Raw genomic sequence first — 16,146 nt, 5'->3', positions numbered from 1 at the left:
CCAAGATTGCCCCTTGCATTACATTACCTCTATTTTCATTATCTTTACCCATTCCCAGAACATTACATCTCTTTATGTTATATTGCATCTGCCAATATTTTACCCAATCTATTTAAAGTACAATACTTGTATCTAGAATGTGATCACCCCACACCTACCCTTCTCCCCTCCGACACTGGTAGAGTAGTCTGGCGCCATATTCTGTGGCACGTGTGCATTTTAATGCCTTGTGTTTGTTTGGTGGAAAGTTACCCAGAAAGGACTTGATAAAGTGAAATTGGAGGATGGGCACAGTGGAACATTTATAATGGGCACAATGGAAAACCACCCCATAATGGACTTGACAGGGTATTCCAAGGCAGTACCCAGCCGAAGAAGCTAGTTTATTGATCTGATCCAATCAGGACAGGTTGTGGTTGATGGTAAGGTCGAGGAGCCCCGGAAGCTGCACTTCACTCGTGAGAAAAGGTTGATTACAGAAATAGATCAAGGGGTTTATTTGGCACACTTTATGAAGGTGAGGACATGGGACTTGACAGCATTGAAGGACGTATTTCCAAGTAGATGACCAGTCCTTCTTTGTCTGACTGAAAGTTGATAAATAAGTAGAGAGGATCAGACAGAAATTAGGGGGAGGATTCTTCGTAGTCGACGAAGGCTGTTCACATGAAACGTGCAAATGATCTGATCAATTAATTTTCGGTGCAGAATCTGCTGCCCAGAGAGCAATCATGCTCTAACATAGCAAGCAGTGTCACCTGGTGTCAAAGAACCTCCAAGAATATCAGATCGCTTGCTACCTGCAGTCCAGGCAATAATTTGTCATTTTAGTAATTTTCAGTAATGGATAATAATTTTCAATAGTTCAGATTTTCAATATAATAATTTCGTTCAATATAATAGTTCAGATGGCTAACCCCCGCTCTAGCAGGGAAAATGGCCTTAAAATGCATGTTGTTGTTGTTGTATAATAGTTCAGATAATAATTTTCAGATTTTCAATAACTCGCCAAATTTTTGTGGACACCTGGGATCTTTAACATCCACATATGGGGCACCCATTTTAACGTCCATTTCAGGGACGGCACACATGTTGATGCCTCGCTTTACCTGCAAAAAACCAGGGTGATGGTTTCAAGATTAGAAACCAGGTCAATATTTGAACCCATTTGGAATAGGTACACCGTATCCCTGCGTGTCGCAAAAGGTGACTAAAGGGTTGGCGTCAGGAAGGGCATCCGGCCATAAAAAATAGTCTCAAAAAGGTAACTATAATGATGGTCATGGGGCCCGCAAGGCTAACCTCCGCTCTAGCAGGGAAAATGGCCTTAAAAAAGGGAATTTTTCCTTTTCAATATTTGAACCCAGGCTAAACAGTTCAGAGATGAGTGCGCATACCTCTCGGCTATTCTGAAAGCCCTCGGCCTACATATCAGATTATTACATACCTAAATGTTAGTGCAATTTGACACCGGTAGAGTAAAATGTCCCAGGGTCGAGTAGCAAGAGTTTCTTCAGCCTGTAACTGATACTTTCATTAAAAAAAGAAAATATTTGCTTTGAGTTCTCACCTACTTCATTCCTTTACCTTTCCTACACAATCCCAACTCCCGATGGAACAAGGTTGATGACTGAATGGCGGTTTTCAAGAGGAGTGAAAGACCAGACAAAATCGTTCCTGGATGGATTTGGTGAGGTTGTTCCTCTGCAGTGGCTGCAGTATTTTGACGAGCGCGAACTGGAGGTAAAAGTATGAATGTAGATTCATTCTAAACATGGAAGGAAAGTGTTTGATTTATAATGGGCAATACATTTGGGGTGCACAACTGGAAAGAAGTGTTAAAAATAGTGAAATTTTAACCGTGAGATGGAATGTCTAATTCCCCCTACCCTCCACCCCCTTCCCTCTCAACCTCCCATCTATGCAACAGGTGATGCTCTGTGGAATGCAGGAAATGGACCTTGGAGATTGGCAACGAAACACCATATTTAGGCATTATAACAGGAACAGCAAGCAAATAGCCTGGTTCTGGCAGGTCAGTTTATTGTGTCCATCGTTGCATGTGCTTTGCCTTCATAACTGATCCAGGGTAAGATCGTGCTGGCCGTTGATGATGTAAATTGCTGACAAGGCAATTAATTCAAAGTCTACGACCGAGATAGGTAGATAGAACAGGCCCAGACTCATCAAGTGAAAAGCAATTGGTCTCTGTCTGTCTGTATGTCAACAAAAGTCAGTTTATGATTGAGGAACAACTTGATTTAAACTGAATGTTATATTTTGAACACGAATCGGAACATGAATCGGAAAACGAACCAGTCGTTTAGCAGAACTTTGACTCTGACATGGTCCCGATCACACATGCACAGATAGGAGCAAGATCATGATTTCCTCTGTCTACCTGTCTGGCAGTCAACCAAAATTGAAAATAATTCCAAACAGGAAACTTAGTTTTAAGGATGTCATAAAGGACACAAACAACAGGCATGGATAACTAATGTGACGTGTTAAATTAGGTGGTGTAAGAGACACTGCATCAATGGCGGTAAACTTCTGAATATTTATTTCTGAAACCTTTAAAATCTTTATTTTATTTAAATTAAATTATATACTTGAACACTATAGAATACAAATGACCTTTTTGACACTTTGAAAACCCTTCTGTTTAGCAGTACTTGGACGAAATATTATTTGCCGCTCGTAGACCCCATCATGTCCTTGTTTCTCGAGACAGCGTGGGGTAATGTGTTCTATGAACTTTCTCTAGTTCACCATTTTAAGATTTTCATTCGGAGTTTACTACAACTCGATGGATAGCATGTTCCCCTGATATCTTTTTTTAAATCATATCATTCACCAAGCACATGCCTGCATGCAACATGCTTTATGGGCAGGTGTATTGTTTCAAGAGCACTTGCATCCAAATTGTTAGTAATCTCATCGTCTTGCACAGACTCGTTCACCTTTGCTTTATATATCATTTCATTCATTGTACTATTTTCTTTATTATGTTTCTCCTCCAGTATGACTTTGTCACTCCAAATTCTTTTTTAAACACCTTTGTCCATACCTCAGACCTATCAGCCTTGAAGACTACCCAATCCACCTTTCGTTGTGTACCTGATTTTCTGTCATGTCTCACTATATGTTCAGGTTGTGAAAGAGATGGACAATGAAAAGAGACTGCGGTTACTGCAGTTTGTCACTGGAACATGCCGACTGCCAGTCGGAGGTTTCGTTGAACTCATTGGTAAGCACTTCCCTGTCTTTCTCTCTATCCTGTATTATCCTGCATCATGATCTGTCCAAGATCTGTCTGCTGGATTATTGTTTAACTTTGTCTCTGCCACTTTCCTTTTTTTCTCTGTGTACTCTCTATCCATCTCTGCTATACCTATATACATGACTCTGTTTGTTTGTTCCTTACACGTTTTCAAACCCCTGGCCCAATTACCCGATAATTTGCTGAACCGTAGTATTGGCAAACAGGTCATCGTCGCAACAAAAACTTTCATTTATGAGCCAAATTGGTGTTGAACCCTGACCCCCCCTCTCCCAGTGGGTAATGGGTAGGGGTGGAGCTTGGCTGGTGCCTCTGTGCTTCTGCCTTGGAAAGGGATTCTCTGTTGGGAATCAAACTACTTGCATTTTAATTACTAGCAACAGTACCCGCCCTACAGGCGGGGCTTCAATTGGGAAGCCCAAATGAAAAGGTAAAATATCAGAAATTGAAGGCTTTTTTATTTTAAACGATTCATATAAACATCCGTTGAATCATATCACATGCAAATCATCAAAATCTAAACAGTACATGGCTAAACAGTACATGGACGATCACGTACCACGTACGTCTCGCGTCTCGTTCGCTCTCATGTTGTCCCGATAATGATCCTCCGCAGGTTCACCGACGGAAACCTTGTTACGACTTTTACTTCCTCTAGACAGTCAAGTTCGCTCATCTTTTCGGTGCACCGGCACGAGCCGAGAACGGCCCGTGCAGGGGCTGATCCGAGGATCTCATCAAACCGTCCGATCGGTAGTAGTGACGGGCGGTGTGTACAAAGGGCAGGGACTTAATCAACGCGAGCTGATGACTCGCGCTTACTGGGAATTCCTCGTTCTTGGGACACCGTCTCAAGCCCCAGTCCCCATCACGGATGGGGCTCAGCGGTTTACCCGAGCCTGACGGCGAAGGGCAAGGTACACGCTGGCCCGTCCAGTGTAGCGCGCTTGCGGCCCCGGATATCGAAGGGCATTAAACGTTCATTAAACATTAAATGTTCATGAAAGGAATACGAAACGAAAAACATTACGAAATTACATTCACACCGTCACGTCAAACACTACCGTGAACACATACATCGTCACAACGAGAACATTGTCACAATGAATGTTATGCGAACGCGAATGTTATGCGGGAGTCCAAACCTGAGAATGCTGGAGACCAAAGCTGAAATTGGGAAAACCAAATAGCCTATTTTACTCCCAGGGGTCCCAGGATTACCCACCCCAAATATCTTTGCGATCGGTTCAGCAGTTTTTACGGTACCTTCGAACAGACAGACGGACATTTGGTGAATTATAGTAAGATGCAGGATGATTAATATTCTGTATGCAGGATGGAAAGTAATATGTAAAGGGTCCACAGTCTCTGTGCGATTACATTGAGTGTAAGGAGTGCTCGCACACTCCTGTACGACCTTACTCAACAAAATGAGGATGCCATTTGGCCCATCATTTCTGTGTTCCACTCCCCAAGTTGATTTTCGCTACAGCTTTACACGACAATCTTCTTGATGTTTTACTAAAGTCGAAATAACCTGAGCTTGATCAGATGGCCGAAGTTGTATAATTAGAAAGGCAGGTGGAATTTTAGCCCACCACCTCTCCCACGGCAACTTCTCACCAATTGGCCAAGGGAATCAAACGCATACAATTTTTTTTTTGATACGAAGTGGAGGCTCGTGAAAGAGCTGGAACACAGAATGGACCAGAAACAAAATAACGTAGTGGAAAGAGGGAAACACACCAACAGCACGGTAGATGGACACCATAGAGGGACACTAGGAGAAAGAATGGGCATGGGGAAGAATAAAAGCAGCAGCAGGAGGAGGAAGAGTACATGGGGTCAAGCTGGGATGCAAGCTCAAACACAGCAAGAAGAAGGGAAAACCCGGAATGAAACAGCAATGGAACATAAAATGAAGAGGAGGGAGGGGGGAGAAAACACAACAATCTGGAAAAGAAGGGATATGCTTAGAGAGGGTTATTGAGGGTAGAAAATATCAAGAGTATGGGTGGGAGATGGCCTGAGGTTGTGTTGAATAGGCATCTTTGAATAAAAGCACAAGAGTAAAATGGTTAAAGTTAACCTCCGTGATGGATCACAAAGCACTGACGTTTCGTGCTTTACCCTTCGTTGGTGAATTTTTGGGAATCACAAAGCCTGAAACATTACTGATAAATAAAACCAGATGATGAAGGGGAGTTTTTCTTTTCTTTTCACCTGCCTGGATTTAATATGTAAAGTGTAAAAAAAGCAAGTTAAAAAAATAGGATTTTAACCTTCAAGCAAATATCCCCTCAATTTCAGTGTGGAATTGAAACCATAAGAGAATTGCCTAATCACGTCATCCATGTTGAGCAGTAGGAAACGGTGGCTGCAATGAGCACATGTTGTTTTCTCATGTTATTGCACCGATTCCCTTCTTTTTTTTCCTGTTAACAACTTCGTTCTCTTGTTCTCTTCTTTGGGTTTGCTGAACCTCCTTCTTTGTCCTTCTTTTTCATTGATTAGTCCATCCAATTGGATATAATCTATGACATTGTTGATGACAATTGCTTGATCATGCAAGCACGCTTCTTGCTTTCCTTTGCTTCCTGTTATTCATTCACCCTTCTTGTTGAGTGGTAGCATTATTACCCCACGCACACAAAGTGGAGTTGAGCAATTGGTTCACTTCTGTTTGTTTGTTTGTCTGTCCGTCCACAAACGTCAGTTTATGATCGAGGAACAACTTGATTTCAATTGAATGTTATATTTTGAACACGAATCGGAAAATTAACCTGTAGTTTAGCAGTACTTTGGATCTGAATTTGTCCCGATGCGATCGCACATGCAAAGAGAGGAGTGAGAAAATATTTTTTTAGTCTGTCTGACTGCCTGGCAGTCAAACCAATTGGAAAATCATTCCAAACTGGAAACTTACTGTTTTTAAGGATGTCATAAAGGACACAAATGACAGGCATGAAGAACCAATGTAACTGGTTAATTCAGGTGGTGTAATAGCCACTATGTCAACGGCGGTAAAATTCCGGATTTTTAAAAAATTGACTTTTAGAATCTTTATTTTATTTAAATTTAATTATAAGAACACTATAGAACATGAATCACCATGCTACCACTTCCAACCACCTCCAGTTTTGCAGTACTTGGACATGTTAAACGAAGTGGTGTATAAGACTGTACAATGGTGGTACACGTCCAGATTTTTTTTAAATATACTTTTGATGTCATTATTTATTTTCATTTAATTATATACTTAAACACCGCATGTGTAAGGTGTTCTATGAACCCCGTAGTTTATAATGCAACGGAATCTGCATTACAGTCCATATTTTGTGAATCCAACTGCTTTTATGTTTTTTGTTTTACTTTGCATGATCGGAGGCTCATGAATGAGCTACATCACAAATCACACGCACACTTGTATATTTTGAGGTCTTTTCTCTCCGCACTCACCGGTGTAATGAAGAAGAAATTTCCTCCTCTTCATGGATGCCAACTGACTGGGCTTCTCCATGTTCTATTCTTTAAATACTGAGTGTCCAGTGAAGAAGCAATACGTACCTTTTTTTTTTTTTTTTTTTGTATACAAGATCGAGGCTCGTGAAGGAGCGAACATTTATCACACAGAAAGACAAACCGACAAACCGACACATAACCGACAAACCGACACATAAAACAAAAAGCATCGGGAGCGGTAGACAAGATGGGGAGAGAGGGGGAAGGACACAAACACAACATTTGAGAGCAGGAACCGAGAGACATGGAGACATCGAGAGAACTGTGGGAGGGAGAGGGCTTTGGGGGGGAGGCATGGGAAAGGGGGTGGGAGAGGCATAAAACATATGGACACTGCCAGGACTACCAGGAAAGAAGTTGGAATTACAAACAAGGTGGATCTGGGGTGAATTAGTGGGGGTAGAAAAGATCAAGGTTTTGGATGGGGGAAGATAAGAGATGGTGGTGAACAGCTGTTTTAAAGACCTGGAGGGAGGAGTGGGATTGAAGGGAGTGTGGGAGTTTGTTCCAGAGGCGGGAGAAAAGAGGAATGAAGGAGTGAAGGTGAGCAGAGAGCCGAGATTTTGGCAGTTTAACCATCAGAGGCTTGCTGGCAGATCTTGTGCGACCTGTAGGAATATTTGGGGGACAGAGCACAGAGAGAGCTGGGGGAGCAAGGCCGGAGAGGAGTCGGTAGAAGACAGAAAGACCACCTACCTGCCTGCGGTGAGTGAGTGAAAGGCCCTCAGAGATAGCTTCATCGCGGGAGATTCCAATGATTCTGAAAGCTTTGGTTTCAACAGCGTGAAGCCGAGCGAGGTGTGAGGCAGGAGCACCAGCCCATAGGGGAGAACAGTATACCATTTTCTAATTTTCAATTAATTTTCAATTAATTTTTAATTAAATTAAAATTTTCAATTAATTTCAACTAACCATTTTCAATCCTTTGGTATGATTTAGCCAATAATCAAACCGCCGAGCTCCCAGACTCTGAGTGGCCGCTCTTAACCATGATGCCACCAATTATTTATTGATGTGATGTAAAATAGTATGCCGAGTGCCCGCAAGCTCTGATTTCTCAGCTGATCGGTCCTGGTTCGGGCCTTTGAAGGCAAAACCACGTGTCCAAGACTGAGGCTTGAAATGCTAAGACTTCACAATTCCCATCGGAGTCGTAATCATTGGCAATTCATATTTGTTTTTTTTGGAGTTTTGAGACTTCATTGAATGAGATGTTTTATTTTTCTTTATTGTTCAAGGGCATATATTACCATGATGTATGAGATGAACTGGACAATATTTGGCATGAATTTGTCATTCTTCTGTAAAAACAATTTCTACTTGTGTTGCTTGCAGGAAGTAATGGCCCTCAAAAATTTTGTATTGAGAAAGTGGGGAAAGAGACTTGGCTGCCACGTAGCCACACGTGGTAAGTTGTGTAACAGGAGGATACGTTTCATTGTTTTTGAGATTTTACTCTGGATCCTGCTATAATACTTTAATTGCTCTGGTAAGTGACTGTATCTGCGCCAAAAAAAATGTTACTACCTTCACCACTGAAGGTGAGAAGAAGTTGTTTTCACCCAAATCTGTTTGTCTGTGAATAGGATATTTCAAAAAGTTGTCGACGGATTTGGACTAAATTTGGTGTCGTGGTCGGGTTTGTGACAAGGACGAAATGTTTGATTTTGATGAAGATTCCGATCCGCTTAGTAGAATTTTCAAAGTGATTGTTCACCATTGAGAGATCGAGCCAAAAGCGATATCTATCACAATATCTCAAAAAGTGTGGACGGATTCGGACGAAACTTGGTGGACAGCGTGCATGTGTGATATGGACAAATTGATTCGATTTTGGTGGAGATCCGACCGAATACTCAGATATTTTTTATAAGTGATTCTTCAACATTGAGTGATTGGGCTAAAACCGATATAGATCACAATATCTCAAAAAGTTATGGATGTATTTGGACGAAACTTTGTGAACGAGTTGGTTAGGTGACAAGAACAAGCCGATTAGAGTTTGGTTCAGGTCCGGATCCAGATCCGGCCAATCAGTGGGATTCAAAACGTAAACTGTTCAGCCTGGCGGAGGTATGCGCTCTATCGAGTGCTGTTGTAGTTTTATGGTGTTCTGAATAAATAACATTGTGTTCAAATACTACCAGTGTTTACTGTCACATATATATATATATCCGCTTTGCGGGGAAAAATGGCCTCTAAAGGTGGTTATTTTTTTATATATATACCAAAAACACATCGGATCCCTTCGCTTACCCAAAGTTGTGTTATCAACCATTCAGTGTGGCTAAAGTCCACAAACAAATTGATATTATTCTAATTGAGCATTTGGATCACGAATTTTGAGAAACCCAACCACGTCTCTGTTATTGTGATGGAATTGAATGACACTCGCATATATAGGAGCAGCTGGATTAGAGTATGATACACAATGGTGTTCATTGACTGCCAAATTGGATGGAGGATTTTGTGCTATCCAAAGAGGCTCGATCAAGTCTAGAAAGAAAATCTTTCACATTTGTGTTTGGAGAAGTTGACAAACGTATTGTTACGAAAATGACTGAGGGGTTAATTATTAGTTGGCTATCTCATAATGAAGCCTGGTGTTGGCTTAACGTTAAGATGGCTGACTTAAGATCTTCGGGTCTTGAGGTCAAGCCCCTGTCATGCCGTTGATTAACACCAGGTGGATTGACTCAGCCTATCAGCTTTCCGATGTCGGTAAAATTAGTACGAGCTTATTGGGAAGAATGAGCCATTCAAGTATCCTGCGTTGGAGTGGCAACCCATCCAGGATTGAGCCCACTAGCCGAGGAAACTGCTTTGATAACCCTATGGATCTGCAGATGCAAAAGGAGTGGTCTTCTTCTCCTATCTCATAAAAACAATGTTAGCGTACGTGTTTGTAACCAATGTATATATATATATATATATATATATATATATATATATATATATATATATATATATATATATATATATATATATATATATGTGTGTGTGTGTGTGTGTGTGTGTGTGTGTATATATATATATATATATATATATATATATATATATATATATATATATACACAAAGAATTAAGTTAAGCACCCCCCCCGTTTTTTTACAACCTCGCACATTACAAGTTTGTTGTCGTCAAAACAGTGTAATATACCCATGATATTGCTATATTTTCTGGAGAAGTGATATTATGGTCACATAAAAACATAACAATCATGCCGTTTTCAATATTTTATTCTGAATAATTTAAGGTGAAATTTTTTGGGAATTTTAGGCATATTTTCACCTCAATTTAAGTATGGAGCTATAGGTCCATCACGGACAGTGTGGATGACGTTTATGTTTTCTAACGTACAGTCATTGTTCTGAGAAGACCTCTAGCGATCTTTGCGTCAATAACGTGTGTAGGACCCACGTGATCGGATCACTGACTCAACCAATCACTTTTTTTCACTTTGATCACTCAATTTCATCAATGGATAATTGCTAATGTCATACCAATCATTATTTGATCTCACATACCTTAGAATATATGCCAATGTATACATATACACAAAGAATATATATTAGGGGGTGCTTACCTTAATTCGTTGTGTAGGGGTGCTTAACTTAATTCTTTGTGTATATATATGTGTGTGTGTGTGTGTATATATATATATATATATATATATATATATATATATATATATATATATATATATATATATATATATATATATATATATATATGTATATATATATGTATATAGATATATATATATATAGATATACATATAGATATATATACATATAGATATACAGACTTGGCATTTAATATGGAATATTTTTTTGTGGGGGTGAACTTACTTTTCAAGATGTCTTTGAACCAAAAGTTCATTGGAATTATGTTGAAATTATTCTAGATTTTGTTAATGTGACCTTTAAAAGAAACAAAAACCACATTTGACATTTCGAAACAAATAAATTGATCCTTGAAAGTGATGTAAACTGATATCGAACTCAATTCATGGACAGTACTGTGTTAAACTTCTGTACGTTTTCCAGAAGTATCTCTTTATTTTGCACATTAGCCAAATTTTTTTTTAACAAAAACAAAAGTTAAATAACGACTGGGATTACGGACAGTAAAATTACAGTTCAGTACTTCGTGTAACGCCCACGAGCATTCAGGAGAGCATGTAAACGTTGAGGCATGCTGTTCACGAGATTTGACAAGGTTTGGACAGGAATCGCTTGCCATGCAGTGACAATAGCCTGCTGCAATTCACGCACAGAGGTCGGCTGCTGGTCCAAGTGGTCGATTTGACACGTTAATTCTGCCCACAAGTTCTCTATCGGATTCATATCCGGGGACATGGCAGGCCACTCCATATGCTCTACACCACGGTCAGCAAGAAAGTGTTGGATCATGCGAGCGCGATGAGGCCGTGCATTGTCATCTGGAAGACAAAGTTTCCTCGAAAGGCTGCATGAGCAAATGGAAGCAATGTTTCTTCCAGAATGGCCCTGTTCTTGAACTGGTTCAGGTTTGCATTCAGAACAACCAGGTCAGTTTTGCCCCCTGCATGAAAAGCAGCCCAAACGGTCACCCCACCACCTCCAGCTTGGACTCTTGGCACTATACAATCTTTGTTGTAGGCTTCATGCACTTGTCTGCACACTCGGACGCAGCCATCTTGACGATAGACCAGAAATCTAGACTCGTCACTGAAGATCACATGATTCCAGTGTCCTGGCTGCCATCGACGGTGCTCTCTGGCCCACTGCAATCGGCGCTGGCGGTGTTGTCTGGTCAGGCGTGGCTTTCTCAGGGGACGCCTGGCACGATAGCCTGCTTGAACCAGTCGTTGGTTGACTAGCCTTCTGGATACAGGCACATTTGTCAGTTGCTGCCACTCAGCCCTAAGCCAATTAGCTGACTTGGTATGGCCATTGCGGACTAACCGGTGCAGCTGGCGATCATCCCTCCTTGTGGTTCTGCGGGGACGTCCTGGCCTCGGTATTGGGGGAGGGACACCCCTCTGAGCATTTCGTTTCAGGATCTTTGACACCTGACCTTGAGTGATGCCATACTGCCGAGCAATAGCACGCTGTTTCATGCCGTAATTTCGTAAAGCCACCACTCCATGACAAACAGCATTGTCGAGTTGACGGACCATCTCCAGAGGAAGCAGCAATAACCTTTGGAGACGTGCAGCAGTTGTTTTCCACTAATATAGAACGCAACAACTCTTGTATACCCGACTGTGAAGCCAATCATCAAATGCACCTGTCCGTACATTTTGCCACGCCACCTGTGATATAATCCTGTTGTTGACTTCTTGCTGCGACAGACAATCAGTGACATGGTTCTTTCAACAAATAAATCACCAAAGTGTAAAAGAAACTCACCAGATTTATATACTGAGTTAAGAAAGTACACCCAAGTCAAGAAAAAAAAAATTCCATATTAAATGCCAAGTCTGTATATCAATCGTGTGTGTGTGTGTGTGTGTGTGTGTGTGTGTGTGTGTGTGTGTGTGTGTGTGTGTGTGTGTGTGTGTGTGTGTGTGTGTGTGTGTGTGTGTGTGTGTGTGTGTGTGTTTGAGAGAGAGAGATAGAATAGATAGATAGAATAGACAGATAGAATATATAGATAGAATATATAGATAGAATGAATATATATATATATATATATATATATATATATATATATATATATATATATATATAGATAGATAGATAGATAGATAGATAGATAGATATATATATAGATATATATATAGATAGATATATATATAGATATATATATATATATATATATATATATATATATATATATATATATATATATATATATATATATATATATATATATATATATATATATATATATATATATATATATATATATATTTTTTTTCTGGCAGCTTTATTATTCACCACTTTTACAGTTTAGCATATATATGTATATGTATATATATATATATATATATATATATATATATATATATATATATATATATATTGAAGGAGCTGGGGCTCCCACGTCGATCGGAAGAATGGACGCGACAAAAAGCTGGAATTCATCCGAGTTGCTTTAATCAAACCAAACACTCAGGCACTCTGAAAAGCCCGTTTATCGGGCAGCAATATATATACATGTTATCCCGGAGCGTTTGCCCAGGAAAGGCGAGAGGGGGCGTGGCCCAGCGTCCTGGCTCCGGCCTGGCAAGTTGAGGGCGAGCCTGCCCGGGCATGCCCGGGCGTCCCGACCGAGGCCTGGCAAGTTGAGCGCGGGCCTGCCCGGGCGTCCTGGACGAGCCCGGCATGGTGATCGCTCCGCGTCCTTGATAGGTGCAAGGCGATTGTGAAAACCCAGCGGTAGCCGCTACACACATCCCCCCAGAATCGACTTGCACCGGCAGGGTCAATTTGAGGGGGGTCCTGATGACCCGGCCGAAGCGACCCCTGGCGGGTCGTGGGAGGGGGTCCGGTGTGGTGGTGGGCGGTCGAGTGGGGGGCACCGTGGACGGGGGGCGGCCTCGCCGCGGCAGAAGGGCCACCCATGGTGGGTGGTCGACGTCCACGTGCGCCGGCTTGAGGCGGTCCACCGCAATCCGGTCCGACCTGCCGCCGATGTCGATGACGAACGACTTGTCGTCCCGTCGCAGCACCCGGAAGGGCCCGTCGTACGGCGGCCGGAGTGGCCCCCGATGTGCGTCGTGACGCACAAAAACATACTCCGCTGTGCGAAGTGCTGGGGGGACGTAGGACTGGGGGTCACCGTGGTGGGATGTTGGCACGGGGGCAAACCGTCGGGCGGTCTCCTGGAGGTCCGAGCGCTGGTGAGCTGCGGACCAGGGACTGGTAGCGTCGGGCACGAATTCGCCCGGGACGCGTAGCGCCTGGCCATAGACAAGCTCGGCGGTGGATGCCTGGAGGTCCTCCTTGGGGGCCGTGCGGAGGCCCAAAAGGACCCACGGCAGCCGGTCGGCCCAACCGCCGTCTTGAAGGCCGGCCATGAACGCGGCCTTCATGGAGCGGTGGAATCGCTCGCACAACCCGTTTGCTTGGGGGTGGTAGGCCGTAGTATGGTGGAGCTTGACCCCCAGGTTGCGGGCGACCACGCCCCACAGCTCGGAGGTGAACTGTGGTCCGCGGTCTGACGAGATGTCCGCCGGTGCGCCGAAGCGGGCGAGCCAGGTGGCGATGAAAGCCTGCGCCACGTCGGCGGTGGTGGTGGAGACAAGGGGAACGGCCTCCGGCCACCTGGTGGTCCTGTCCACCATGGTGAGCAGGTGTGTGAACCCCCGTGACGGGGGGAGGGGGCCCACCAGATCCACGTTGACGTTGTCGAAACGTCGTTCGGGCACGGTGAAAGGTGCCAGCGGGGCATGGGTGTGTCGGTGGACCTTGGCCCGTTGGCAGGCCGTGCAGGTGCTGGTCCAATCGCGGATGTCCCGACGAAGGCCGTGCCAGACGAATCGCGCCGACACCAGCTTCTGGGAAGCTTTCCGGCCCGGGTGGGAAAGGCCGTGGAGGGAGGCGAAGATGCGGCGTTGCCAGGTGACGGGCACGATGGGGCGAGGCTGGCCTTGGGAGACGTCGCAGAGCAGGACAATGTCCGCGAAGGGGATGTCGGCCAGGCGGAGGCCCGTGTCCGCCGCCCGGAGGGCTTGCACCGTGGTGTCGGTGGTTTGGTCCGCCGCCATAAGCGCAAAGTCCACGCCCAGGTGGACCGCATTCGCGCTGGCCCGGGAAAGACAGTCGGCCACGGCGTTGTTTTTGCCGGCGACGTGCCGGATGTCCGTGGTAAACTCCGACACGGCGGAGAGGTGGCGCTGTTGGCGGGCCGACCACGGCTCCGTGACCTTGGCCATGGCGTAAACCAACGGCTTGTGGTCGACGAACGCCGTGAAAGGTCGGCCCTCCAGGAGGTGGCGGAAATGGCGGACGGCCAGGTGTAGACCGAGGAGCTCCCGGTCAAACGTGCTGTATTTGAGCTCGTTCGGCCGGAGCTGCCGGCTGAAAAAAGCAAGTGGCTGCCAAACCCCGTTCACCCATTGCTCATGTACGGCGCCCACCGCGTAGTCGGAGGCATCCGTGGTGAGGGCGATGGGAGCGTTGAGCACCGGGTGAGTGAGCAGTGTTGCGTCGGCGAGGGCCCGCTTTGAGCTTTGGAAGGCCGCATCCATTGCTGCGGACCAGGCGATGTCGTGCTTGGCCGGCTTGCCCCGGAGGGCTTCGTAGAGGGGCCGCATGAGTTGAGCAGCGCGGGGCACGAAGCGGTGATAAAAATTCACCATTCCCAGGAATTCCTGCAGGGCCTTTATGGTGCGGGGACGCGGGAACGTGGTGATGGCCTCGACCTTGGTTGGCAGCGGCACGGCCCCGTTCTTGGTGATGTGGTGGCCCAAAAAATCAACGGCCGTCGTGCCGAAGTGGCATTTGGCCGGGTTGACGATGAGGCCGTGCTCGCTGAGGCGCCCGAACAGTGTTCGGAGGTGGAGGAGGTGCTCGGCCCGGGACGTGCTGGCGACGAGGATGTCGTCCAGGTAAACGAAAAGGAACGGCAGGTCACGCAGCACGCCGTCCATCAAGCGCTGGAACGCCTGAGCCGCGTTCTTGAGACCAAAAGGCATCCGCAAGAATTCGAATAAGCCGAACGGCGTGATGACTGCCGTTTTAGGGACGTCGGCCGCCCTGACAGGTACCTGGTGATATCCCCGTATGAGATCAATTTTCGAAAAAATGACCCGTCCCGCCAGACGGGCGGAGAAGTCTTGGATATGCGGGATCGGGTACCTGTCGGGGGTGGTAGCGTCATTGAGACGGCGGTAGTCGCCACACGGGCGCCATCCACCCCCCGGCTTTGGCACGATGTGCAATGGCGAGGCCCACGCGCTATCGGAGCGCCGCACGATGCCGAGGTGCTCCAACGCGTCGAATTCGGCCTTCGCCACGGCGAGCTTGGCTGGGTCGAGGCGGCGGGCCCTGGCGTAGACCGGCGGGCCCGTGGTTGGTATGTGGTGCTCGATCCCATGCCGTACTGCGACGGCCGAAAACGTCGGCCGCGTGAGGGCCGGGAACTCCGTGAGCAGGCGAGCAAACTCGTTCGCCGCCGGGACGGCGCATGCCAGCTCGGTCGGCGCGGAGCTGCTCAATGTGCATACCAGGGAGCTGAAGGTTTCGGCGTTGATTAAACGACGCCGTTGGACGTCCACCAGCAGTCCGTGTGCGCAGAGGAAGTCGGCGCCTAGCAGAGCCATGGGCACGTTTGCGGTTACAAACGTCCAAGCAAAGCGTTGGCCGCCGAAGCAGAGGGTGACGTTGCGCGGGCCGAAGGTGCGGATG

General features: G+C 45.3%; 1 protein-coding gene across 5 annotated transcripts in view; it reads left to right on the top strand.

Annotated features, from left to right (window-relative positions):
• LOC137421428 (NEDD4-like E3 ubiquitin-protein ligase WWP1) overlaps positions 1–16,146 on the top strand; it is a 118,611-nt gene that overhangs the window by 97,769 nt on the left and 4,696 nt on the right. For all 5 annotated transcript variants that reach the window (XM_078771415.1, XM_068107477.2, XM_078771414.1 and 2 more), the window contains 4 exons: positions 1,623–1,743; positions 1,931–2,035; positions 3,154–3,250; positions 8,141–8,213. In XM_078771415.1, the coding sequence (XP_078627541.1) occupies positions 1,623–1,743; positions 1,931–2,035; positions 3,154–3,250; positions 8,141–8,213 (396 nt within the window). The remainder of the gene's footprint in view (positions 1–1,622; positions 1,744–1,930; positions 2,036–3,153; positions 3,251–8,140; positions 8,214–16,146) is intronic.

Source organism: Myxine glutinosa, chromosome 2, assembly GCF_964187855.1.
Source record: "Myxine glutinosa chromosome 2, kmMyxGlut1.1, whole genome shotgun sequence".
Taxonomy (NCBI): Eukaryota; Metazoa; Chordata; class Myxini; order Myxiniformes; family Myxinidae; genus Myxine; species Myxine glutinosa.
Note: the sequence above shows the minus strand (reverse complement) of the source record. Positions and strands in the feature narration are given on the sequence as shown.